The sequence below is a fragment of the Rhea pennata genome, chromosome 10, assembly GCF_028389875.1.
Source record: "Rhea pennata isolate bPtePen1 chromosome 10, bPtePen1.pri, whole genome shotgun sequence".
Classification (NCBI taxonomy): Eukaryota; Metazoa; Chordata; class Aves; order Rheiformes; family Rheidae; genus Rhea; species Rhea pennata.
The window spans coordinates 23,839,387-23,864,904 of NC_084672.1; the positions used below are offsets into that span (position 1 = coordinate 23,839,387).

General features: G+C 53.6%; 3 protein-coding genes across 10 annotated transcripts in view; 1 reads left to right on the plus strand and 2 right to left on the minus strand.

The window, feature by feature from the left end:
* Positions 1-2,280: 2,280 nt before the first annotated feature.
* SNX22 (sorting nexin 22) lies at positions 2,281-5,121 on the plus strand. 2 transcript variants are annotated; one of them, XM_062583891.1, is made up of 7 exons: positions 2,281-2,357; positions 2,869-2,952; positions 3,192-3,296; positions 3,439-3,533; positions 3,915-3,947; positions 4,122-4,195; positions 4,473-5,121. In XM_062583891.1, the coding sequence occupies exons 1-7, from the start codon at positions 2,289-2,291 to the stop codon at positions 4,580-4,582; spliced, it is 570 nt and encodes a 189-aa protein (XP_062439875.1). In that variant the 5' UTR covers positions 2,281-2,288; the 3' UTR covers positions 4,583-5,121. The 2 variants fall into 2 exon arrangements, with proteins under 2 accessions (XP_062439875.1, XP_062439876.1); XM_062583892.1 differs by lacking the exon at positions 2,869-2,952.
* Positions 5,122-5,513: 392 nt separating this feature from the next.
* On the minus strand, positions 5,514-7,937 carry PPIB (peptidylprolyl isomerase B). Its single transcript, XM_062583890.1, has 5 exons — positions 7,758-7,937; positions 7,038-7,151; positions 6,806-6,899; positions 6,122-6,306; positions 5,514-5,944 (listed from the first exon to the last, which is right to left on the minus strand). Exons 1-5 carry the CDS (start codon positions 7,911-7,913, stop codon positions 5,822-5,824), a joined length of 672 nt encoding a protein of 223 aa, XP_062439874.1. The 5' UTR covers positions 7,914-7,937; the 3' UTR covers positions 5,514-5,821.
* Positions 7,938-12,654: 4,717 nt separating this feature from the next.
* The window catches only part of CSNK1G1 (casein kinase 1 gamma 1), a 119,867-nt gene continuing 107,003 nt past the window's right edge, over positions 12,655-25,518 (minus strand). For all 7 annotated transcript variants that reach the window (XM_062583885.1, XM_062583882.1, XM_062583883.1 and 4 more), the window contains 3 exons: positions 24,289-24,396; positions 20,236-20,342; positions 12,655-14,582 (listed from right to left, as the gene is read on the minus strand). In XM_062583885.1, the coding sequence (XP_062439869.1) occupies positions 14,528-14,582; positions 20,236-20,342; positions 24,289-24,396 (270 nt within the window). In that variant the 3' untranslated portion in view covers positions 12,655-14,527. The remainder of the gene's footprint in view (positions 14,583-20,235; positions 20,343-24,288; positions 24,397-25,518) is intronic.

A 25,518-nucleotide genomic window follows, 5' to 3' on the forward strand; every position in this document is an offset into this window, starting at 1 on the left:
ATCCCCTCTGTCAGCTATGGGGGAAGGAGGCAGTGCCCGAAGTAGCACAGACCTCTCTAAGGTTGCAGTGCTGCTGTAGGTGAGCAGCTCTTGCTCCTTCAAAAACTGCCAACAGCTAGTGGCAGCCTCAGGATGCTGCTGCAAGTTGCTGGCTTTGGGAGAGCAAGGAAAATGCAAGGTGCTCAGCTGGCACTTGGGCTTGAAGCTCCTCTTACTGGAAAAGCTGGCTTGGTAGTGGGCTTAGCAGATTTTAATCAAAACTGATACTGGTTCTTTGTGGTTTTTTAATGTGTGTGTGTGTGTGTGTATATATATATAATAAAAAAGTTACCTTATTATCAACTTCCCCCTTCCCTTTCACGTGCCTTCCCTGTGCTGCACTACTGCTGTGGGCTGCTGGCGCTGCTGTCCCAAGTGCAGCCAAGAGCTGCGCTGCTCCGGTGTCACAGCTAGCACCCTACATGGCAGGGTCCTGTCTCCTGCGTCACCCCTCCCCTGAGCAGCCCAGCATGGGCTCCTGTCTGTGCCAGGCTGAAGTGCACAAAGATAGCACGCGTCGCTTGCCGACTGCCTCTCTCCGCAGGAGCCGGGCTGACCGGGCTTTGCCTTGCAGTAGAGAACTTCCCATAAAACCAAGGGAGGTTAAATCTGTACAAAGCAGCTTGCGTGAGCTCCCCGGTGCTGTCCTTAAGGGTGCTTACAGCAGGTATGCGCCCTGGGTGCAAGTGTCTGGGGGGACTTCGGGTGACACTTCAGGGACTGGCCAGCCCTCGAAAACTGCATTCACCAGCCGAAGGAGCCAGGGCACTACAGCTCCTCCGGGCTGTCTGGCTTGCCTGCCTGCCTGCCTGCCTGCCCCAGGGGAAGAGGGGCTGGCGGGGCGGGCAGGGTGCCAATACAGCATCTGATGGGCTTTGCGGGTTCTGCAGCAGCTCTGGGGTCGGGGAAGCCCGGAGGGAGCTGCGAGATGCAGGTGCTCCCGGCGGTGACCCTTGTGTGGGAGGTAAAGCCAAACACCGGCTCCTGCAACGAAAACTGTTGGCTGAGGCTGGGCTGTCTCGGCTCCCCCCCCTGCCCCGAACCTTGCGCCAGGCGCTTTCAGCAGCGTCACGCGGCCGTGGCTGCCCTCGCTGGTATCATTTCTCCCCCATGCCACAGGCTACTGTCGGTGACTTGCCTGCAAAGCCGCCTCTGGGACGCTGCGCAGCGGCTCCAAGCTTAACCCGGCATCGGGGGTGCAGGCTGCGCTGCCTCCCGGACATGGGACCACCAGGCGAGCAGGCAAAGAGCTCTCGAACGCTCCGCAGCGGAGCGAGGAGGCCGCAGGCGGCGGGTGCGGGAGCTGGGGCTGGCCCCGGGCCGTCCTCCCGCCGTGCTGCTCGCTCAGCGCTCTCGGGGAGGAGAGCGCGCTGCTGGGCCCGAAGGCGCCTTCTTGCTTGTGCTGTGAAGATGACCCTGAGGATGATGATGATGGTGGTGCAGCGTTGCTGCGCTTGCAGCCGAGGGACATAGCCAGGGCCTGTCACTGGGGAAGTGAAAACTCTCCTGTGTCTTCTGTCCCAGCCTGTATCGCTTCCTCTGCTGCGCTGGAATTGGCCGAGACATCCACGAGGGAGCCGGTGCGGCGGCCCCGTGCGCCCCGCGGCCCCGTGCGCCCCGGCGGGCCTGGTAGCCCGGGGCGGCAGCCTGCGGGTGCCTGGTGGGGTTTCCCTCTGCACCGATAAGCTGCAGCACGGGCAGCCCCCCCCCCCCGGCCCCCTCACCCCAAACCAGGCCCAGGGTAGCTCCCAGCCCCGAGGGCTGCCCCAGTGCCGGAACCTGCGGCTGCAGTGGGCCCCAGCTCTCGGGGGGTGGGGTGGGGGGGCACCTCTGGCCCGGGCGCAGATGGAGCGGGGAGCGTGGCCGGGCCATGTGGGCCCCCTCCCCGGGGCCTTGCGGCACCCTGCAGCCCCCCTCAGGGTGCGATGGTGGGGGGGCAGCACTGTGGGGGCCCCTCTGCCCCACAGGGCCACAGCCGCTCCCCTCATCGCTGCCCGGGTCCCCCCAGGGCGGGGGGGTGGGGGGGGTAGGCGAGGTCTCCCTTCAGGCCGGGGGGGGCCGAGGTTCCCTCCCCCCCCCCAGGGCCGGGGGCGGTTCGCCGCCGGCCGCCGCCCTCCCCGCCCGCCCGCCGCGGTGCCGGGGCGGCGCGGAGCCCCGGGAGCACGTGCCGGGCCGGGGCGGCCCTGCCGGCGGCGGCGGCGGCGGCGGCGGCAGCAGCAGCAGCCGGGGGCGCGGGGGGGGGGGGGGCCATGATCGCCGTGTCCATCCCGGCCGCGGAGCCCGAGGCGGCGGCGCGCGGCCCCGAGAAGCCGCACACGGTGAGCGGCGGCGGGCGGGCACCTGCCGCGGTGGCCGGGGGGGGGGGTCCTGCCGGCCCCGGGGGCTGCGGGGGAGGGAGGGGAGCCCCGTCCTCCCGGGGGAGGGGGGTCCCGTCTATCCCGGCGCGGGGGGGGGGGATCCCTGTCTGCCCCCGTGGGGAGTGGGGGGGGGGTCCCGTCTGCCCCGGGGTGTGGGGGAATGTCCCCCTCTGCCCCGGAGAGGGGGTCCCCGTCTGTCCTAGGAGGGCCCATGCTCCCCTCAGCTCCTCCCCGTCTGCCCCCCCCCCAAGGTAGAGGGTCCCCGGCTGCCCCCCCCCCCCCGCAAGGTGTGTGTGTGTGTGTGGGGGGGGGGTGTCCCGTCTGCCTCCCCAAGGTGTGTGTGTGGGTCCCGCCTGCCCCCCCCACAGGTGTGTGTGTGTTCGGGGGGGGGGGGGGGTGCCGTCTTCCCCCCCCCCCCCAAGGCGGGGGGTCCCGGCGGGCGGCTGAGGCCGTGCCCCCCCCTCGCTCGCAGGTGTTCAGGGTGGAGGTGCTGTGCAATGGCCGGCGGCACACGGTGGCCAAGCGCTACAGCGAGTTCCAGGCGCTGCACAAGCGGGTGAGGCCGCGGGCTCGTGCGGCGTCGGGGGGGGACCAGCCGGGGGGGGGGGGGGGGGCGTGCGGCCCCCCATGGCGGTGTCTCGCTGAGCTGGGAGGGTGCTGGGGTGCAGGGGCAGAGGTGGAGCCCTCCCCCCCCCCCCCCCCCCGGCAGGGTGACGGGCGCTGGGGCGGCACAGCGCCCAGCCTCGCCCCAAACCGTCCCCTTATCGCTGGGCCCCATGCTGTGCTCGGCCCTAGATCAAGAAAACCTGCAAGGTCCCGGACTTCCCTCCCCGCCGGGTCCCCAACTGGATGCCCAAAGTGCTGGAGCAGCGCCGGCAGGGCCTGGAGCTTTACATCCAGGTAAGGCGCCTTCCCAGGGTTTCGAGGGGTGTTTGGGGGGAGGGGGGGTCACTCATGACACAGTGGGGCACTGTGGGGTGCTGACCCCCCCCCCAAAAAAAAAAAAAAAAAACTCCTTCCCCATGCTGTGTGCTTCCTTCAGGGTGTCCTGTACCACAACGCGGAGCTCCCCCCGGAGGTGCTGGACTTCCTGAAGGTGCGGCATTTCCAGCCGGACCCCAGGGCCGGCAGCCTGCCGTGAGTACGCAGGAGCTGCAGCCCTGGCAGCTCCCACAGCACCTGTTCCCCCCCCCCCCACTCCCGCCACGCGGTGCGCGGGGGAGGCCGCATGGCCGCGAGCGCCCTGCTCCCTCTCCCGGCACGGTGTAAAGAAGTGCCTCGAGCCTGGCCAAGGCACGGGAGGGGATGACGGGGAATGTTACCCGGAGCTCAGCTCTCAGCTGGGGCGCGGGCAACGTGCCTGCTCCGGCCGACCTCTTCCGGCGGCCTCTGCGTGCCGTGCCACGGGCACACGGCGAAGCGAGGATGTCTGCCGTTGCTCGTGGTGGTGGTGGTGCCCAGGCTGAGGGCAGCAGCTCTTCTAATGCCAACCTGCTGACCTGCTCTGCTTCCCTGCAGCTCCTCCAGCCGCTTTGCCGCGGAGGCGAGCAGGTAGGTTGCCGCTGGGGGCCGGGTCGAGGGGCTGCCGTGCAGCGGTGGGGCTGGGGACCCATGGCTGAGCGTGCCCTCGGCTGGGATGGCCAGGAGCCCTGCTGTGAGGAAGTGGAGGGGTTTCGTGGGACGAGGGGACCTTCCCCGCTGCTCACCTCTCTCTTACTGCTGCAGGCCTGGCTGCCTGCCTTCCCAGCGGCCTGTGATGAGTTTCTGCCGAGACCCCTATGTACGGCCACCATCCACAGGTAAGGAGCGGTGGCCCGTGACCTGCAGCAACATGGTCCCATGTAGCTGGGCAGCACGGGCATGGTGAGTTTGCTGCCCGAGTCTTGCTCCAGCTTCGCTTTCTGCATGTTCCCAGGAGCCAGAGCGCTGCGGGGTCCAGTGCTCTGGGGACAGTTCTCTGTTCCCCACAGAGGTTTTGTCTAGCCAAAGCCCCAAGCCAAGCAGTGTTGCCGCAAGAATTCTGCTCTCACTTCAACTTGTTCTGCTTGCACTCACCCCTTTCCTTTTGCTTTGCAGATCTGCTTCCTGATACAGTCCTGAGCGGCGTGCTGCAGGGTCTCTACGTCCCGGAGAGCTGCTCCTCTCGCAAGGCAGCGCCGCGGGGCCTCGGCCAGCCAGGCTCCTGAGCGCACGCACGCAGCACCCGCCGCCTCCCCGCCGCCGCTAAGGGTAGGCTGGCTCCGCGAGGGGCCCTCCCCGCTCACCGGCTGGGTGTCCTGGACCTCAGGGGAGGGATGTAGTGGTGGGGCCTGGCTCCACATCTCGCACTAGAAACACTGTTCATGTAAAGCACGTGTGTGATGCAGCCGCAGTGGCCGGCCAGGCCTGCTAGGAAGGCCCACAGCAGTGACATTCTCTAGGACAGGGAGCTAGAAAGCAAGAGGGGCTGCTCTCAGACAGGAAAATTGAGGATGGAAGAAGCCAAATGGTACAGCAGGAGCCACAGCTGCTCGCCAGACTAGAGCTGGCTTGTACCTGCTCTAACCATGGCAATTCAAGCCCTCGAGTGCCTTAGTTTTAAGCGCAGGAGTTCTGCCTTCTGCACTCTTGTTTTGGGTTTGCGGGAGGAGCCTTTGGACTCTGAACTGTACTGGGAAAACCCCTCAGTGTCTGGGTTTCTGGCATTTGGGAGACTGTGCAATAAATCACTCAGGCTTGATTGGCAGCTGATTGCTGTGCTCTAGTGCTACAAAAGCAAATTTGAGGTCGGCTGCAGCTCTGCTCTCAATTTAATGGAACATGAAAGAAGGGGGAAGAGGGCTGGCTGCAGCAAGGTGATCTCATGGGGAAGTTACTTCATGTCTCAAACACAGCTAGGAGCATGTAGCAGTCTCCCCTCCACCTCCCATGTGCCCCTCTCCTCCTGGTCTCCAAAGGTCCCCTGCCCCAGGGGTGCTTGGGGGAATTAGCATGACCAGGGTCTCCAAAGAGCTCCCACAGGTGCCCTGCCAGGCCTTGAGCAGCTCAACTGAGGGATCCACAAGCAGGGTTGCTGCTGGATGGACGCTAGGCTCAGGCAAGCCCCAGTCCCCAGAAAGCAGGATAGAGACAACTCTCTAAAAAACACATTGGTCACATTTATTGGTGCATGTGCTTCTTACAAAAGTGATGGGAAGAGGAGCCAGCACCCTGTCCTGCCCGCTGGCCAGCTGGAATGTGGTAAGGGTGAAGGAGGAGGCCTGGGCAGTAGAGGCGGGCACGTGGGGCACAGCGACTCAGCTGCTGCTCACCTGCCCAGGGCTGACACCAGGAAGGCAGGGAAATGCACGGGAGGAGGAGAGTGGGGCAGCCCCAGGCCCGCAGCCCTTTGCAGCTGGGCCCCCACAGCGCAGGGCCCTGCCGTTTCGCTGAGCCAGGGAGATGGTTTATTCTTTGGCGATGGCAAATGGCTTCTCCACCTCTATGGTGCCACAGTCAGCGATGGTGACATCCTTCAGGGGCTTGTCTCGGCTGTCTGTCTTAGTGTTCTCCACCTTCCTCACGACATCCTGTGGAAAGCACACATATGAGACTAGGGCAGTGCTGGGTGTTGCGCTGGCCATCTAGGTAGAGCCAGCTCAGAGCAGGGTCCCATCCTCCAAAGCGCTTTGTTCCCAGCTAACCTGCTCATGCAACATCTGATTTGGTGCTGTGCCACCCTGACAAATGATTAACCCCCCCCTTACCATGCCTTCCAGCACTTTGCCAAACACCACGTGCTTGCCGTCCAGCCATGGCGTCTTCACTGTGGTGATGAAGAACTGGGAACCGTTGGTGTCCTTGCCAGCATTGGCCATGCTCACCCAGCCAGGGCCGTAGTGTTTCAGCTTGAAGTTCTCATCAGGGAAGCGGTCCCCGTAGATACTCTTACCTAAGGTGGGGGGGAAAGGTTGTGCTGCACTGATGGAAGTCGGGATAAGAGAGGAGAGCAATGGTTGGCAGCAGCAGGGCAGGCAGCTCTGTTCACAGGCCAAGTGGGGTGCGTTGGTGTATCTAGGGGCAGATTTGCCCCTTTGCTAATGTTTGCTAAGCTCTGGTAGAAGGCTTGTGTTCCTGGCAGCCAGGATACCCAGCAGAGGAGCTGCTGCGAAGCAGAGCTTTCCCAGTGGGAGGCAAGGAGTACAGCGCTCCAGCTTCCACTCCTCCTGCGGCAGGGGCATGGCTACTTAGGCCCAAGCTACAGCACACTCAACAGCAGCTGAGCCTTGCTCTGTCCATCCCTCGCCAACACGGAGGTCTCTACAAGCCACTGTGGCATCATGCTCTAACTCCACACTGGCCTCATAGCGGAGCCTGGACAGCAGCTTAGGAATGTGGCCCATCTCAAGGGAGCAGCCGGACAACCCCCAGGCTGGTGCAGGCCAAATTACCTCCAGTGCCGTCTCCACGGGTGAAGTCTCCTCCCTGAATCATGAAGTCCTTGATCACACGGTGGAACTTGCTGCCCTTAAACCCAAACCCTTTCTGGAGGTCAGAGGAGGGGAGAGAAATGAGTGAGACAAGGAGTCAGGCTGGAGTCCAGTCTGCTCTGCCACAGGACACTGGGGAAGAGCCCCTCGGGGGAGGGGCTGAGGCAAGGCCAGCCATTTGGTGGCACCTCACCTCTCCAGTGGCCAGTGCGATAAAGTTGTCCACTGTCTTGGGCACAGTCTTGCCAAAGAGCCCAATGACCACACGGCCTACATCTTCTTCACCGATGCGCAGACTGAAGAACACCTTGGAGGGGTTGAAAGGGTGTCAACAAAGCTGCCTTGCCCCCCCCCCACTGGACGTCCCCTGGGCCAACCAAACCCACCCTGGCCTGGCCTAGCTGCACCTCATCTACCCACCCACCCATCCCAGCCAGTCTGGTCTGGACCCGGTCTAACCCATGAAGTCCACCGGTCACATCAACCCCAATCCGGCCTACCCCGGTTCAGCCCAGCCTACCCAACTGGGCCCATCCTGACCCAACGTGGGCTAACCAGGCCTGATACAGTCTACTCAACCTCATCCATCCCGACTACACTGACCTGAGCCTACCAAATCAGGCCCTGGCCCAACCAGGCCTACTCCCACAGGCGCACCTGGGCACATCCTGACTCGGCCTGGATGATCTCGCTCCAGACTATCCAGTCAGGCCTACTCCAGCCAGCCCAACCAGGTCATCTTGGTCCGGCCCAGCCTGGCCTACCTTGGGCAGGCTCAGCCCATCCAGCCAGGCCCAGCCCAGCCAGCCCCATCCTAGGCCACCCTGCCGCGGCCTGGCCTACCCGGGCCTGGCCCCGCTGCCCCTGGCCCGCCCGGCTCGGGCCACCGCGGCCCCGGGGTCCCGCAGCCGACCTTGGCCGTGACCTTGGGGCCCTTCTTCCGCTCGTCGGCCCGCGAGGCGGCGGGCAGCAGCAGCAGGAGCGCCGCGCCCAGCACCGCCGCCGCCACCAGCACCTTCATCCTCCGCCGCTCGCAGCCCGGCCACAGCGCCCGCCGCGCTGCCTGCATCCGGCCCCGCCCGCCCGCCCCCCGGGCCGGCCCCGCGCCCCTCCCCTGCCGCGCAGTGGTACACTCCGGGACGCGCTCCGCTCGCCGCCCGCTCCGGCCGCCCGGGCAAAACCAACGAGCGCGCCGAGGGGAGAGGGAGCGGGCGGTGCCTTCCGGCCGGCCGGGGTGCTGCGATCCGCCGAGGGGCGGCGCTAGCGTAAGCCGCGGTGCGGCTGCCACGTTGCCCCTCACTCCGCGACTCCGGGCGCAGCCAATTAGGAGCGGGCACGGGGCGCGGTGGCCCGGGCGGCGCCGCCCATTGGGCCCCCGCGGAGGAGGGGCGGGGACAAATTCTCGTGGTGCCCCGCGCGTGCGCCGCTGGCGGGGCGCTGAGGGACCGAAGCCGGCACGAGGGTGGGGGGCGGAGTCGTAGGGCTCGCACGGACCAATCGGCGGGGGACAGGGCTCGCGCCGCCGCGGGGCCGTTGGGACGGTTCGTGCCGCCGCGGGGCCGCTGAGGAAGCTCGCGCCGCCGCGGAGCCGTTGGCGCCGCCGCCCCGTCCACTTGAGCCCCGTAGCCGTGAAGCCGGAGGAGCCCGCCCAGGTGAGCCAGGCAAGGGGTGTGGGACGGACCCGCCTCGCCGGGCGGGATCGCAGAGGAAACGGCGGCGAGCAGCGGGGTCCGCAAGTCCTGTCCCGGTGCCGGCAAGGCGCAGCCGCCTACCTGTGCAGCGATCGCCCCGCCCGCAAGAAACACACAGCCACACGGGGTAGAAAGGAGTCCACAGTTGAGGTTTATGTTTTTTACAGTTAAAAAAAATGGCAATAAACATCCCCTCCTGCACGTACAAAGGGAAGAATTAAATAGACAAAATAAATTACAGCTCGTCACCGTTTCCACCGGCATTCGGCCCTTGGCAGTACCCCTAGCGGATAGGGGTGCAGGGCTGTTGGGTACAGTCCCCCGGTGTCCGAGGCCGTTCTCTGCACAGCTGTGGGGCTGCTCGAGGCCCAGCACTGAGGAGGGCAGGGTCCTCCTGCCCTGGCACGGACAGGGAAGCAACCCCCTGCTGCAAAGATCAACTGTTTTCCTGAGACGCTCCCCAAAAGGATAAAACAAATTACCTTTTAAAGCTTTGCCCTGCCTCTCTATGGCTACTGGTTTCACCTGTCATTTGTCTAGGGGAAAGAAATGCTGCAAACAACCCCCTAAAGCAGTGAAAGGTAGGTGGGTGCCCCAGTGCTGGGGGACAGAGAGGTGAGTTGTTTGGACTTGCCCTATCTCCCCCTCCTAACACTTCAATACTCAGTGAAGATGCTAAAGCCCCTCAGTTCTTGCCCAGGAAGGATTTAGGGCATGATGAAGAGCAGGTGAGACTGTATGATAAAGCTAAAGAAAGGTGTGTGGAAAGGAGAAAGATCTTCATCAGAGAGGCTGAAGTTGCTCTAAAAAACAGATTTCGTACACAGAAGTGTTTGCAGTTTATTTCAGGTGCTGGTGTCCAGCTTAGCACAATTGTTTGCAAATACTGGATTTAGTTGAATACGTGGGAAGTACATTTTTTTAATGTTTACTCAAATAGACCTGGGTCAGTGTTAATCACCTACCATACAATTCAACAAAGCTTGAGAAAGCAAGTATGTTCAGCTGGTTCCTCACATCACACTAGAAATCTACAGTCACTCAAAGTGTCCAAGCAAAACTCCTAGGGTATGGCACAGCTGGACACCTGAAAAGTGTAAGTCCTGCACAGGAGGACACTTGCTTCTAAGTCACTTATTCTAACCCTATATTAGATGCCTGCTGTCCTCCTCCCAAAGAGAGGAAGGTAGTACTCTTGTTGGAATTCAAGACCCAAGTGGGCTGTGAAAACACAGAGCCCTTCACAAATGCATCTTTTTTTTTTTCATTATTTCTTGCTCATGTCAGCAGGCCTCATGAAGCACACGATGGCTGCTGTGGCTCGATAGTGTCCTCGCACGTTCGTTCCTGCTGGGGTTTGAACACCTCTTCCTCCAAAAGTAATCAAGGGCATGCTTAGCTTATGCTTCCTAGCATATTCTCTGTAGCCAAGTACCATCCCTGCAGGCTTAAGCATGCCCTAACTCAGTGGCATACTAGTACATTACCTGTTTGTTAATGTTACCAGATGAATTGCCTGGTAGAGATGAATGTTTCCAAGGGCCAGGGAAAGAAATGTTGAGATCTCTCTTCCTTCTCAGAGCACAACTGTCCCAAGAGTGTGCTTTTTGGGAACAAGACATTAAAGCTCATGCTAAAAACATTACATTTAAGGCTGTAAAACAGAAGAGAGGAAAGTGTCCCAACAAAGTGGACCCTGGCACAAAACAGTTTTCTAAAGAGTGAGAATCATCACTGACAGCATACTACAGGTGCTCTCCCAGTCTAGCTATAGTGAAAGCTGCTTTTCAAAGATGCTCAGTTTGGCTAATAGCTAGCATCTCCTTTCATGCTTTTCTTTGACTGCATTGAGAATAAATAAGCAGCATCTATTTGCACACTGGAAAACCTCATGATCCTGGGATTCACTTCCTTCCAGCTATTCACATAGGTGACACAGGGCTTTTCCCTTCTCCACAATAGCCTGATAACTGGACAGATTCCTAGAGGAAGAAGGCACTCAAAGCAACAACGGTCTGGTACAGGTCATCATTGCCACCCTCCTCCACAGGCATGGCTATCAGCATTGCATCTGCTGATACTGCCCCGGGACTCTGCTGTGGACTAAGGTCAGCTGGAAATGGTGCTGGATTCTCAGCTGTTTAAGCCCTTGTGTCGTGCCCTGGCGAGGAGATGGGCACATATAGTGCCTTTCCATTTGGGGGAAGACACACTTGATGCCTTGCCACTGAAGTGGCAGCTGTAGATGCTATTCCAGAGACACGGGGACCACTCGACATGTGGCCAGCACATTTTTGGTTGGTTCACTTCCTCGTGTTCAAAGCAAAAAAAATGGCTTAGCCATTCTCTGTTACCCAGGATGCTTGAAGTGGGGCTGGGCAGACACAGGGAGAAGTGTTTGGGGTCATCATTCCTTAGTAAAGCTCTGGGGGGCTGAACTGTTCACGGCTTTAAAGCACAAAGTGTTCAAAAGCTCCCATACCATGCGCCATCCCCTCAAAGGAGGGTTCAGAGCTTACTGGGGGGGGGGGGGTGGAGGGGAGGAGTTACCAAGAGAAGCAAAGGAAAAGAAAATATTCTATAGTAAGTATTTTCAGGAAAGGGTAATAAATACATCTATTCATGGAGAACAATGCAGCAGTGCAATGTTTTATTGAAAAAAAAATTCTCACTTGATACCTCAGAAGACTGCATCGCAACGTTGGTGGCTGACACCATGGGAGAACTGTATCTGGGACCTCAGCATAATGCTGAATGCTCCCTGACATCCGTGGTAGACAGCTGATCTGAAAGCCCCTCCCTCACTCCTGTGTGCAAGGGGCACAGGCATATCCCAGGTACTAAGTTAACTTCCAATAAGAACAGGAGAGCTTGCCCAGGTAGGTTTAATGCCCTACTTCCTGCCACAGAACGGTTGGCTCAGTCTGGCTTGTATCTCCTAGCCACCTCCAACTTCCCTGGGGTTAGCTTCCTCAAGCACAGGCCTTACTGTTTACCTGCCTTAGGAAAAAAAAGAAAGCAACAACAAAAAACAACAAAATATTTTTGCCCTTTTAAAGAGTCCAACGTACGATTATAGTGCAAGAGGGCTTGGTACAAGTGAGCATTACCAGCATGCCGTGGGGGAACAGTCCTCCCCTACAAACACATCATCATAGGATTAAAAGAACATTGTTTCTCCAGAGATAAGCAGTAGTGGGTCATTGTGAAATAGCTTTCAAATCAACCCACTTAAAAACAAGGTCAGGAAAGTTTCTAAACAATCAAATACATTCACTTTAAAAAAACATTTAAGAACAAAAACTGTTGAGATGGCCCCTTTTCTTCCCGCCCTCCCTCACCCTGCAAACACTTACATACGCTGCAACTACAAGCTGCCTCTTGACGGGAAGCAGCGAGGAATGACCAAACACGGCAGGAGATGCAGAAGGAATCGAGTTCTGGTGACAGGCACTTAGTGGGGCTTGGGAGGGCAGCAACAGAAGTGTGTGTCTGGGCCCAGCTCAATCTGCAGAACATGACTGCTCTCCCTGGGGAGCGCCTGTGCCCCCTTCCCCCCTGCAAGACGCCAAACCATGGTTTCCTACAGCAGAGAGGGGAACATCCGTGCCAGAGATCCTGGACATCCTGGGAGTCACCAGCAGCGGAGGAGTTCAAGAAGAGACTGGTGGAACACAGCTATGGTCCCTGTCCTCCCTTTGGTGGGAGAGCAAGAGAGGATAAAAAGCCCCAGCATTCACATGCAGGGGATGAACAGTCCCTTCCTGCCCTTGCCTATGATACACCTACAAGAAAGCATTTTGCAGGATGAGAACAGTGGGGGTACAAATCTTCTGGTGGGTGAGCAAGTGAAGAGCAAGCCAGCCTGCAGCTTAATTTTCTGCTGGGGAGAAGAGGAAGGTACAGCCAAGCCTCAGAGCTGTGCTCTGTCAGAATAAGGCATTGAGATAATTCAGAAGAGAATGGCTAAGGGACACCCGAGAGGGATCCTGGTATAGAAGTGAGGCTCCTCCACACTGCCACCACGCCAGTGTTTGCTTGCTTTGACGAAGCACAAAGAGCAGGCAGAAGAGGTCCCTGCTCATGACGATCTCTTGCCCCCCCCCCCCCCAAGCCTGTTCTTCCCAGCAAGGGGAACCAAACCTTCATTAAGTGCCACTAAATGAACTCCAAGCTACACCGAGATCATCATTTCTAAAACAGATAACGATGTGATCTAGTCTCTGCCTTTCCTCCCTTCCTACTTTCTAGGGAATTCACGGACTGGAGTGAGCAAGCCCCAAGCTTCTGACAAATGAAGTCCCTCACTCAAGTGAACAGTCCCAGCCTAGTCAGATGTCACATGTAGAAAGACAACGCATAAGGAACCTATTTACAGTGACACCCCTCCCCCTCCCTCCGCAAAAAGGAAGCTGCTTGAATTCGCCTGGAGCCCTGCCAGATCCATGATAACCCCAGAGCAGCCTTAGCCTCCTCAGAGTTTGGAAATGCTGCAGTAGGATGCCAGATTTTACACTTGCACAAAGTGCTCCAAGCCCTTTGCTAGCTATGGGTTTGGCTCAGAAGTGGTGCACAAGAACTGTGGCTTCCCCTCCAGGCTAAGCGTGTGCCCCAGGCTAAGCGTCCCATGTGCCCCAGGCCAGCAGAGCTCCAGGCCTGTGCTCACGGAGAGGATGTGAAGGCTATTCCAGTCAAACCTGTCTGACCATCTGGAGATTAAATCAGTATTAAGGCAGTGAATTATCCTCTCCCCTGCTGGGGAAGCTTTGCTCCTGCTAACATTTTCTTGCAGAAGGTGCGTATTCCTAACCACCCTACCAGAGGGATTTGAGAAGGCTGCCCAGTTGCCTAGCCACACACCAAGAAATGCCTATGATTTGGGAAACATCTGGTTTCCAGTTACTTTAATCCAGATCTACATCTTTAGCCAGTGCAAACTCCTCCAGCTCAGCAAAGCTGATGCCGCTCCCTCCTGCCAACACTAGGCTAGCCTCCAGGCTGGCTGGGCCAGGCACGGTGTAGGAAACCATGGTAGGGACATTCACTGGCAGCTAGAAAGGGTGATTGAAAATTCAAGTATGCTTTCCCCAGCGCATGACCCAAAACAGGCGTTGGGAACCCCAGACTGGCATGAGGGTTGTGTGGATGTTGCCAACATCCCCACTTGAGGGCGTTCTTTGCACCTCTCCGTATTCCCAGCTGAATGTCTGTCTGCGCTGGCATCACTTGTCCACGCAGAAATCCACAGATACAATGTGCATCTGTAATGCTAAAAATAATAAAAAGTGCAACGACGTCAGTTTCTTTAAAACAATCCACATTGCTCTGTTACCATCAGAGGAGGGAGGTGTCAAGGAAGCCAGAAAACCTAACTGGAACAGTAGATTGCAAATTTCTCACAGCTTGCACGTTACAGTGTAACTGTTCCCAAGGAGCCTAAAAAAGGAACCTGTGTCTTAACTGCTGCAGCAGCAAGGCCTTTCTCCCACATAACTCTCTCGCCCAGACTGCATCCTCCTGCCCTCTGGAGAGCCAATCAAACCTATTGTATCTTTTTCTTTCTTTTTTTTTCTTTTTTTAATTAAGGAGGGAGGAGGACAGAGGAGCAGAGAGCACAGGGGAGGGAGGGGAGTAAAGTGAGCAGGAACTAAGCACAGTCCTCAGGTTTGCATGAACGATGCCTTCGCCGTAAACAACGGGAAGGAGGGTCAGCCAGCCAGCCCCCCTCCCAGGGCGACCAAGACCTGAGCCAGCCACAGTCCTGGTCCCAAAAAGAGCTTCAGGCTTGGAGTGAACGAGGGAGACCATTCAGCAGATCCACCCCAGAGTGGTTTGTTTTGGAACTTTTTCTTCTCTTTTTGGTTTAAAATGTCACTTTTTTTCTCTTCCTCCTACGCCTCCTCCTCCCCCCTAAAGAGAAGCCCCTTCCAGTAAGACATGGCAGGAGCTGCAGGTGCAGGTGGTGTTCCTGCAAGGCCCCAGGAGGCACTGGTCACTTGTGACGCTGAGCCGTCTTCTTCCTTTTCCTCTTAAAGAAGCAGCAGCACCTGGAGCACAAAGAACAAGGCAAGTCAGCCCCGCGATGCACCCCAAGCAGGCCCCTGCTGACCCAGCGTCCACAGTGGGCTTCCCTCCACTCAGAGTAACATGCAACAGCATCTCCGCATGCCTGGCACTAAGGCCTAAATAGACCTGCCACCCCACAGGGAGGTCTACAAGGTTGGCAGCTGCTTGTGGCTAGCTGGCACTCGCCTGGCCTGACAGATCAGAGAAGGCAAGTAGCTGAATCCTGATGGTTCCTGCTGCCCAAAGGCCGCAGCAGCAGCAGGGCACAGCCCCGTGGGAGCCCCTGAGCGCCAGGAGCCAGGCTTTCTTCCTCTAGATGCTGAACTGGAACAGGAACACCAGGAGCTGCCTGGGAAAGCAGTAAAACAGCGATCCAGATACTTCGCTCCCTCTGTCCAAAGACCCGGAGCAAGCCCTGAGGAGCATTAGGACAGCAAGCCTTGCCTACCCTTCCCAGCTATGAGGCACATACTTAAGTGAACACTGTTCACTTAAGAGTCAGTCAGGCATATTTTGAAGAGTTCTTGGATCAGGGACCAGGTTTCTTTACTGAACCTTTCACAATAACCTTTGATAAATCATTCAGTGCAGGCAGGCGTAACTCCTGCTTCTTCCCATCAGGGAAGATGCGCATAATTCAGGAATTAGGGACGCAAAAGGATGGATAGTGGAGATTGAGGTGGTGAGAAAAACATCACAGCTGAACCTTCAACAGTGGTGGCTTCACTTGTGGTTTATACTGAAAGCAACTGTCCAAGCTTTCTATTCCTGTTGGCTTCCTACAAAATTATTTGGCCTTTAGGGCATATCTATATTTCTATCCTCAGTCTCCTACAGTCAGGAATCCTCTGCATAGAGGAAATATCTTTGTTCTTTGCAAATTCTGCTCCTGAGCTACATGTCTTTCTCATTCTGCCATTAGACATTAGAGCTGTCTCCAAAGAAGCCTGGGTGATGCTGAAAGAGCATTTTTTTCAGGCTGGTGGAAGGGACGAGTAGCTAAGTCACAAGAGCAGATGTGACTATCCAAAGTCCTTCTTTTTTTTTTTTTTTTTTTTTTTTCCAACACGCATCTTTTACCAATAGCCAGACCAAAAGTGTTCAAAAACTACTGTAACAACATCTCCAAGTTATTTTTTCAGCTGGATACACTCTGAAACATTGGCACAAAACTCCTGTCCTCAGAGCTAGAGGAACAGAGTTCTCATTCTCACTTGCATCCCGGAAGGTGCTTGTTCCCAAAGCCCAAGCCTGACTATGGGGTGTAAAAGTGATGGGTGATCAACAACACCATAGGAACAAAGCATGTCAGCACAAATCATTTGCTGGGGAGACTGAAATGCCCTAGAACACACAGAGAAAGAGCCAAGGCAACAGGAAGGTGACCTCCCATCACATGTTCCTCTGTCCTGCAAGGACTAAAACCCAGGGGAAGTTTAATGTCCGTGATTTGCCTTTAGGTTCCTTCTAGGCACTCCTAAGAGGCCCAGTTTGGAGACAAGCTAAGAAAAATACAAAACCGCTTGCCCTAACAGGAGCATGGGCCTAGGGCAACCTGTCAGCTGTGATGACTCCATCATTGCTACCTAGTTTGACATTCGCAGCACACAGTCTAGAAGCTTTACTGTCACGCAACACAGGTTTCTGTGCATTACAGGCCAGCGACTACAGGCCCTGTCTCATCCCCCGGCTCCAGGACTAGTCTCGCACTTCAGGCCATCTGCCACCCTCTCTGGTTTTAACCTATCACAGAATTCCTTTCCCACAGCAGCCACCTGCCTTCATGACTTCGGTACTAACAAATAGGAGGCAATAATTATGGGGATTGATGACAGAAAGTGCATGAGTTATGATCTTACATGCATCTGATAAGGAAAGAACAGGGCTGAGCAGCACCCCTTTTCCTGGGCACTCTAAGGAGGGAACTGACTGACTTTTGGCTGGTCTTCCTTGTGACTATCTATCTATTTACACTGTTACTCAGAGGTCCAGGGAAGGGTTCAGGAAAGGAAGTCCTGGCAGTTCAGACAGGCAGAGGCAGAACACCAAAATAAAAGAATAAGGCAGGCTGACAATTACAGAACATGATCTCTGTGCATGCAGACAATGCCCAAGAGAACAGCTCCAGACTACGACATACAGAGAAGCCAGAGATGCCAGAGGAGGAGGCAATGCCTACGGAGAGAGGGGCAGAGAAGGCTCAGTCTGTCATCGAACAAAGACATTCCTCAGCACACATGGGGCTTTTGAGCAAATCCAAGCTGCCTATGTTTCAGCTCACTCTGCAGCAATTCCTACTCATCAGCACCCCAGAATGCCACCTGGACCTACAGACTCCTCACTTAAGTCTCATCTTGGCCCTCAGTCTACTCTGCAGCGTTGGGCAAGTTGCTTCTCCAGCTGCAGAAGGGGAAAGGCAGGGAGAGAATGCCTGAACAGGGCTCCTCGAGCCTGGGAGTACAGCTGTGACTTAGAAAGCATGGTAAATTCTACATATACCTGAGCTGGACTTGGAATAATGCTAATCCCAATCTCCCTGCCCTTCTGCAACCAACAGGGCTGGACAGGCTCTTAGAGTGAAGCCAGTTCACCTGTACTCTCAGCTGGCAGCTGCAGGTTCTTCAATCTATCATCTGGAAAGTGGCCGTCTCCCACTACGCTCACTCCAAGCAGTGGCTTTGGCTGGGGATCTATCACTAACAAGGTCTACAACCACTTCCTTGTACTCTCTAATCACATAAGGCCTGGCCTGTGCCTCTTCGTTGGAAAGTCTTCTAGGAAGTGATTGCCCTCCTCCTCTCAATAGCCACGTTGGAGTGCAGGCTCTTCCCTTCATAAACATCTGTGTGAGGAATTCCTGCAAGATGCTCGGCAAGCCTGGTCCCGACTCTGCCCAACTCCATTAGACATCATCTGCTCACAGACGTAACAGTTTGGGGGAGATTGCAAGTCAAATAGAAAATCCGTCTTTTGCATAGATCAGCTCAAAGATCAGCCTAATTACTTGGCCTAATGTGGCCTCTCAGACATAGCCCACACCCTCCCCAATATTGTGTGTGGATCTCAGCCTGGTCAAAAATCAGAACAGCCCTGGGTTGGCTTTTTGCGTTTGTGCCTTTTTATGGTTTGGTTGGTTTGATTTTGCCAACCCCAGTCTAGTCTGGTCCGCTCCCCCTTGCATGTGGACTGGAGAGAGGGACTCACCACAAGTTGAGCATTTTCAGGCAGCTACAGAGAGTGTAGAGAAAAAACACAGAAAGGAAGAAAGAGCAATTAGTTCACAGAGGTGGGATGAAAGCATGTCACTGCAGCCATGCAAACATGCAGTGCAGACTGGCAGACACACACCATGCCTGGCCACCCACCCACCTCCAGCACTCACACCACCTCTGCCCTTGCTACGTTGCTGCTGAGAATTGCCATGTTTTCCAGGGGCTTCAGGCCTCAGACAAATGTCCCACAATCTCCACAAGGGCACAGGCCCCATGAGGTACTTTTCTAGGGCTGGGAAGAGAAAGGGGCTCCAGGCCATCAGAAGAGGATATTGCTCTATCTCCTGCAGCTCCAGAGGCAAAAGGGTCAGATTACAGATCTACGTATCCCCCCGGCTGCTGGGATCATCTCCAGCACACACCAAAGCGGAAGCATTTGCACATCTCTGCCTGCCAGGAGTGCCAGGGCAAGACCTCTTCAGTATTGCATCTCGTCTCAAACCATGAGCCATGAACTCCAGCTAGTTCGAGCTCTTTCTGGCCCATCTTACTGCAGAGCAGTTACTCATGTCCAGATATTCTTTGCCCTCCTCACCTAACTGAGGGGTTTTATAATCCCAGATGCAAAGAAAGGTGAAGGCAGTCCCCCATGTGGCAAGAGGAACGAAGCGGACTACACTCGGGAATGACAACAGCCCCTGCCAGTGCAAAGCAGCCTGTGCTTAACTTCATAATAAACTGTTTTATCCTTCAAAACCAAATCTGAACCACCCAAACAGGGTCAGGAAAGGGACGGAACAATTCCACATATCCCTGGACATGGCTTGGGCAGCACAACCCATGCTCCTTTTCATCTGTCTTGACATTTTCCTGTGCACGTGCCTGGGGTCTGGACCCAGGCCTCACTGAACTAGGCGCTACAGAAACAGAACAAAGGTGATCCCATCTTAAAAGCGGACTCTTCCTTGCATGCGGTTGCCATATCAAGAACTGTTAAGGATGGTGATTTGCCCCAACCGTTCCAGGAGCAACTCCAAGCCACTCACCCAGTAAGCCCCGCTTCAGTCATTCAGACCACAACAGTGCCTGCAACACCAAACCTGTGGCCTCTGCAAGCCACACTACCCATATTTAAAAGGAATATTGCCCACTCTGCAACCTGCACTTCAAGACCTCCTCATCTCTCCTGTACTTTAGGAGAAGCCTGTAGCAAAACCAAAGCTCACTCTTCTGGCTGGAAGGAGAACACATATTTATTGCTGCGAGAAGTCACTGCAAGGATCAAACCCTGGCCAGCTACCAGCAAACGAGATCAAGCAGAAGTGCTTCCCAAGGGACAGAGGAATAGACGGTGAAAGACATGTACCTTCAGGACTGCAGTAATAAGATGGGAGACCATCACTGGCTCCAGCCTGATACACAGCTAGGGACTGTTTCCATCAACACACACTTTAACACGCCTGCCGTTTTTCCTTTTTACGCTCCCACAAGTCATTCCTAACACAAGTGCCCATAAAGGCTAAGGACAAGCCATGTGGAACAAGCAACCCCAATGCCATCAAGTCAAATTATAGCCAGACAGTGGGACAATGTCCTGGCACCATCCAGTCTAAAGGCAGCCCTGGGGCCTATTTTCCCCTCATATGGGAAAGTCAGTATTAACACTGTGCCCTGTTAGGGTCCAAGTATAGTTCAGAGGCAGCAAGAAGGTCCCATTTTGAGGATCATGCGAAAGGTGACATGATGGTGCCAGATGCAGTGCTTGTGCAAAGAAGGTCGAAATGGTCAAGGTAGCAATTTTGTACATCAGTTCTCCCTCTTCACTACAAGCTACAGAGGATAGGTACTGCTACACTGAGGTCAGCCCAAAGTGAGCATAGTGTTCACCACAAGCAGGAAGGTTATTTCTGGTTTCTCCCTCATTCAGCTTCCTTGAGCTGGACCAAGAGAATTCACACAGAAAACTGTATGTTCCTGCACAAATTACTTTAGGTCCATTCTGGATATCAAGTTTCCACTTCTCGCAATCAGAAATAAAGCGTTAACTTTCAGACCAACAATTCCTTCACTGAGCTGTGCTCAAGCTACTCCTACACTCTCAGCATGAGAGTACAGTGCATTCTCCTTTTGGAACAGGGGATGCTCACCGGGATTCCTGAAATCAGTCCACATTATTTTGGTATTTGTGCTACCACCTATTTTGCAATACATGCTCTGATTAAGAGTTACGTTCTTTGGCCATGACAAGTGTAAAAAGCAGCAGCAGCGCTGAAGGCACCATGCACAAAAGCAGCAATATGCAGGAAAAGGTCATGGGATACAAGCATCAAGTACTTCACCATGGGTAAATATCCCCACTCATTTTAAAGGAGGAGGATTAATCACCACACCAGTGGAAAGCCTATGTGTAAAGCAAACGTACTTAGCTTCCTCCACCACTTCCACTTCTGCCTGCGCTGTTATTGGTGCGTTGGAGTGCGCCCCCGTTGGGTCATCAACATTCAGCTCTCCGTTGGTCGAGCTGACCACCTGAAACACAAATGAATGCCCTGTTAACGAAGCCGCCACCAGAGCACAGTTGCATGTGATACGTCTCCAGCTGTCTGGATGAGGGATATTGTAGCCATGGGAAGTCTGTGGAACAACTTCTGTCTGCTCCCATCTCTCTACTCCTTCTTAGCAAGCTGTGGGATTCCTTGGATGCGTTTAAACCCTAAGCTTGTTTCCAGCAGTCAGTTGAATAGACTAGTCTGCTTTGCCCTAAGCAGAACAGCAGGTGAGGGACTTTGTGCTCCCTATTTTACTCTGGTGCTGTACCCAACACAGGTCTTCACAATGTGTTTAGGAGACTACCCCACAGTGTGCTTTTCTTTCGGTGCGATCTTAAGAGGAAAAATTAGTGTGAAGACTAATCGACAGCCTTATATATACACAAACTGTATTACACTGTTTTCTCCTGACACCTTTAGAGCAGTCCTTCTACAGATACTAGCTTCTAGGACCCACATTTTAACAGCTGAAGCATCTAGCAAAGCACTGGCTGTAGAGAGCAGGAACACTTCTTGGGAAGGTCAAGTGAACACCTACTTATAGAGGCACCAAGAAATCTCTAGGACATGGGCCATAGCCTGTGAGGGACTTGGCCCTGTTGCTGCCACTAGTGGGGGAAGAACTCATTCCAGAAGCCTCAACACCTTGTTCCTTACTCAGCCAGTTCCTGGAATTACTTCTTTGCTTGAAGGTATTTATATGGTCTCTAATCTCCTTTTGCCTCACAGTTTATAATGTGGCTTACTTGAATGTTTTCATATAGTTACCCTCAGCTGCCAGGAGCCAGGGATACATTAGCCTGGAGAGCACGTAATGTTCTAGGTAATTCACAATCACTCTGCTGCAAGTGGGACTGCAACAGTGACCAACATCCAGCCAGTATCAGACCAAAGTTCAGCCAGACCTTCCACACTCCATCTGGAAGGTAGGACAGGCTTCTGCATATTGCTGTAAACACCTGCCGTTGCTCCTGAATCCGGAGCTGTAATGATGTGTGGTTCCACTCACATTCCACCTCTTTGCCTTTCTACAAGGTAAAAGGAGGTACCTCACATCCTGGAGTTCCAGTCTTCAGGAGAGTTAGCAGCTGAGGTTGTAACTTTGACAACTGAGTCTGGGAAGCCCTATGGTCCGTGCACATTTCAGGAGTCGAGGTGCTACTAGGTATTTCCTGGTGGCTCAGCACGACCTAACCACCAGAGATGAAGGGAAGGAAGCCAGAGAAGCAGCAGACCTATAAGAATTCTCCTCACTATTAAGTGCCTCTATACATGTCTGCTTTGAAATTTTAAGTTCTACCAACAATTGCTGTTTCTGCGGAAATGAAGCCAGAACATGTCCCATGCCCAGTTTCTGCCAAGATAGGTCAGAAATAAACTCAGACGTTCTTCGGAGCTTTCCTCTCTAGTGATTACCCCTTGGGTCCTCTTGACCCCCCCCACCCCGCCAAACTCATTGCACTGTAGGTCTACGCAGGCTCTCAGGACTCCCACACTTCCCACACAGCTTTGCTAAACACTAGCAGTTAATTGTGCTATTCCCTGTGATCTTCCCACACTTTCAAAGCCTTTTGTAAAATGAAATTTAATAAGAAACAACTGAAGATTCCTTTCCTTTCCTTTCCTTTCCTTTCCTTTCCTTTCCTTTCCTTTCCTTTCCTTTCCTTTCCTTTCCTTTCCTTTCCTTTCCTTTCTCTCTTCTCTTCTCTTCTCTTCTCTTCTCTTCTCTTCTCTTCTCTTCTCTTCTCTTCTCTTCTCTTCTCTTCTCTTCTCTTCTCTTCTCTTCTCTCTTCTCTTTCATTCTGCTACTTTATTCTGATATGACAATTCAACAGTCGCCTTAAAGGAAACAGCCACGTAGAACTACTGACTTCCCAAAGGTGGGACATCTGCTGAGAAACCGTTTAAGCGTCCCTCATGCTGCAGTCAGAGAAGCCACGCACAGCAGAATATCTGCTGTTCCTGGCTGCAGATAAGCAGAATTTTAATGCTTATAGTAGCATATACCTGCTTAGAAACTGCTCAGAAAGGCAACCCTCACAATCAAATTCAGACTAGGATTGCCTTATTGCTGTAGCTATTCTGGCACAGCGCTGTTCGTGCACAGACATGGCCCGTGCTCACTTTGCCTGATTAAACTATTCCCCTTCCGTAAAACACCACCAGCGAAACCACTCATTCTGAAGCTACTGAAAACTGAATTCTCTACTTCACTGTCTGCTCTTGTCTGAGATCAGAACTATATATACATCAGTTCTTCCTTATCTTTCAATTTCTCAGCCAGTTAGAAAAATATTTTTAAATGAAAAAAAAGTAACCTGGCTAATGAAACCAAAAAAATCATTAAAGCCAACCCATTATGAAGAATAATGCAAACCTTCAAACTAAGCTGCATTTCACCTATGCATTTCACCCCAAATCTTCAATGTTGGAAAGGTTCAGCTCTTGGGGCAGCTCCTCTACACGTGCACACATACAGCCTGCTGGCAAGAGGGGCACTTCCAGGGTAAACAACACAACAGAGCAGAGTGTTTCCAGCCAGGAAAGGGAACCTTTAGCAGCATGGCTCTTACTCAAAATACCTCTCCTCTGTCACATCCTGCTTGGAATTAGACTCCTGCAGAAAAGGCTTCAAACGAGGACGTATATACAAGACAGTATTCAGCTTTTTCCAAGCATTTGGTTTCATGCTAGTGTTGTAGTCTCTTAAGACATATTCAGGTAGCACTTTTTGCTCAAGCTGTTGCCACTTACAATGAATGCACAATAAACTAGACTACAGCAAAAGGTGCATATACTGCTCCGGAGAGCTCCACAAAACAAGACTGCCTGTCTTCTCTGTTCAGCTTTGTCCCACTCCAGGTATTAGTTCCCATTTCATTGGAGCCAGTTTTCAAAGTCATGCTAGGATTGTGTCTGACTCTAGAGCCAGCTCTCACAGGCAAACTCTTTGGCAGACCAAAAAGCTCACCTTGCCAGCAATGTTAGGCAGCTCTCATGTGCTTGAATAACTCTTGCACCTTCCCTCTGGTATTTCAAGCCATCTTACTCTGGCAGTAGTGCAAGAAACTCCTTTAGCGAGGCTGAATGACAGCCAGAGACAGGTATGTTTTCATAAATAAAAGCAGTCTCTTCAGGAATTTCAGAACTTATTTGTACTGGCACCTTTAATGCTGTCACTGTTGCTCATCCTCTGCTTCACCTTCTAGATGCAATCATCTAGCGCTCACTGGTGATACCTAGCTTGCAAACTACCATGCCCCTACACTTGTGCTGGTGTGGTTCACACTGCCACTAGATGCAAAACTGAAATACAAATGCGCTAGGGTGCAAGAGAATGTGCTGTGACACTGTGCTGCAGCAATGCTTCAGCACCTCTCCCCTCCATCCTGAGAGGGGAGCTGCTGTATAGCCTATTTGCACCAGCCATGCACTGTGTCCTTCTCCAGTTTGACACCCCTACATTTCCATTAGGCAGGAGGCACTCAACCAGCAACTCACCTGTCAAGCCTGAACTGGAACAGCCGAACTATTTCTCTAATCTTTCTGGGTCTTGCATGCAACAGGCCCCATCTCAGTTGCCTCTTACTACTCAAGAGCATCCCTGGGGGTGGGGTGGGGTGCTTTATAGAGCAGATGGGCCGATACACACTACTTTCCTTGTTCGATTTGACAGCCAAACAAATCTGAGATCAAAATAGCTCTCATAGGAAAAACTTTGCTGAAGAGGTAACAGCAACTACGTTACCAGTCACAGTTTGGGTTCCACAAAACTGTGGTTTGAGCATTAGCTACAGGATAGGGCCAAACTAGCCCGTGAAACTGCCTTTCCAATCACTAACGTTGCAACTACAATTCAAGGAGACCTCTGGGGATTTTAAACAGATTCTTACATGAAAGCTGTACAAGTCAGAGGCAAAAGTTACCTGTACTGATCCTCCATGCCGATCTGCAGCCAAGTGAGATGTCAAGTACGAGGTATTCGTCTGCCGGTTTGGCTGGATCTCCCACTCTCCTCTGCGATCTGATGGTGCCTGCTCACAAATTCAGAAGTATGGGAAAAAGAGAAAAGAGGACACAAGGTGAGTCAGGTAAAGAAAGCAAAGCATGTTTGTTAGTGAGTTAGTTTTTTTGCAAAAAGCAAGGCATTTAAACATTTAGCTAGGGTAAAATTTTGCTTTACCAAGTGCACCTCGTACTTCACTTTAGTGGGTCTGCAGCAATCGCTGCAGGAGTAGATTTCTTCTCCTCTATCTGACAAATGGAGAGAAAACTCATCTATTCAAGAAGTTATTTCACTACATGGCTTCATTTCCACATTTTTGAGCAGAGAAACAAACATACTAACATGTTTAACCAGATCTGTCAGGTCACAAATCAGAGCTCTTGACACGGCAGCAGGACTGGATACACAATTTGACTTCCCCAAGATAGGCATTTTCAGCTTAAATTTGCAACATAAAACAAAGCCACGTTTTATTTCACCAAAACCTACATTCATCTGTACAGTGCAGAAGGAAACCTCTACCACACCTACTTGACTGAAGTGAGGGTTGTTTTGTTTTTTTTTCCCCTGGTTTTGTTTTGCTGCAAAAAAACACAGTAGATGAACTTGCTGTAATAGTTTCTTCTTCATCCAAAATAGATGCAAAATTTATGCAATGCAATTATTAGAACAATACATTGAATGCAAAACAAGTACGCTACACATGGGGAAAAAAACCCTGAATTTATCTGTACAAAATGTTCCTTTTGCGCTTTTCATGGAGTAATTCATTCAGCTAGGAAGCAAAGACCCTGAAACAGATTTTAGGAAAGCAGATACAAACTACATCTAACAACTTGTCACACTTCCCAGCTTTTTGACAAAATTTATGTTCTTTCTGCCCAAAGCTAATGTACTTTTTTCTGAGATACGAACTAGCTATAAAATACAAGGAAACACACTTCTGCTGAACTCTCTTTTAGAAATGAATTTTGCTTCTCAGCAAAGCGTCTTTAAGAACCGAATAGCGGAGAGAATACTCTGGTATTTGAGCCCCCAGTAATCAAAATGCCTCAAAGGTTTTGCAATACATTGAAGGATACCCAAGTAAAGAAGCACGGGAGCATGACCACCAAAAGCAGCCACTGAGCAGTCATCAGCTCTTGCCCTT

Excerpts from the sequence above, each read along its gene's own strand:
- SNX22 (XM_062583891.1), top strand. The coding sequence starts at position 2,289 with ATGATCGCCGTGTCCATCCCGGCCGCGGAGCCCGAGGCGGCGGCGCGC. Across the intron at positions 2,358-2,868 it reads GCCCCGAGAAGCCGCACACG|GTGTTCAGGGTGGAGGTGCT; the intron begins GTGAGCGGCGGC and ends CCTCGCTCGCAG. Across the intron at positions 4,196-4,472 it reads TGTACGGCCACCATCCACAG|ATCTGCTTCCTGATACAGTC; the intron begins GTAAGGAGCGGT and ends TTTGCTTTGCAG.
- PPIB (XM_062583890.1), bottom strand. The coding sequence starts at position 7,913 with ATGCAGGCAGCGCGGCGGGCGCTGTGGCCGGGCTGCGAGCGGCGGAGG. Across the intron at positions 6,307-6,805 it reads CCGTGGAGACGGCACTGGAG|GTAAGAGTATCTACGGGGAC; the intron begins GTAATTTGGCCT and ends CCCCCACCTTAG. Across the intron at positions 5,945-6,121 it reads GCAAAGTGCTGGAAGGCATG|GATGTCGTGAGGAAGGTGGA; the intron begins GTAAGGGGGGGG and ends TGCTTTCCACAG.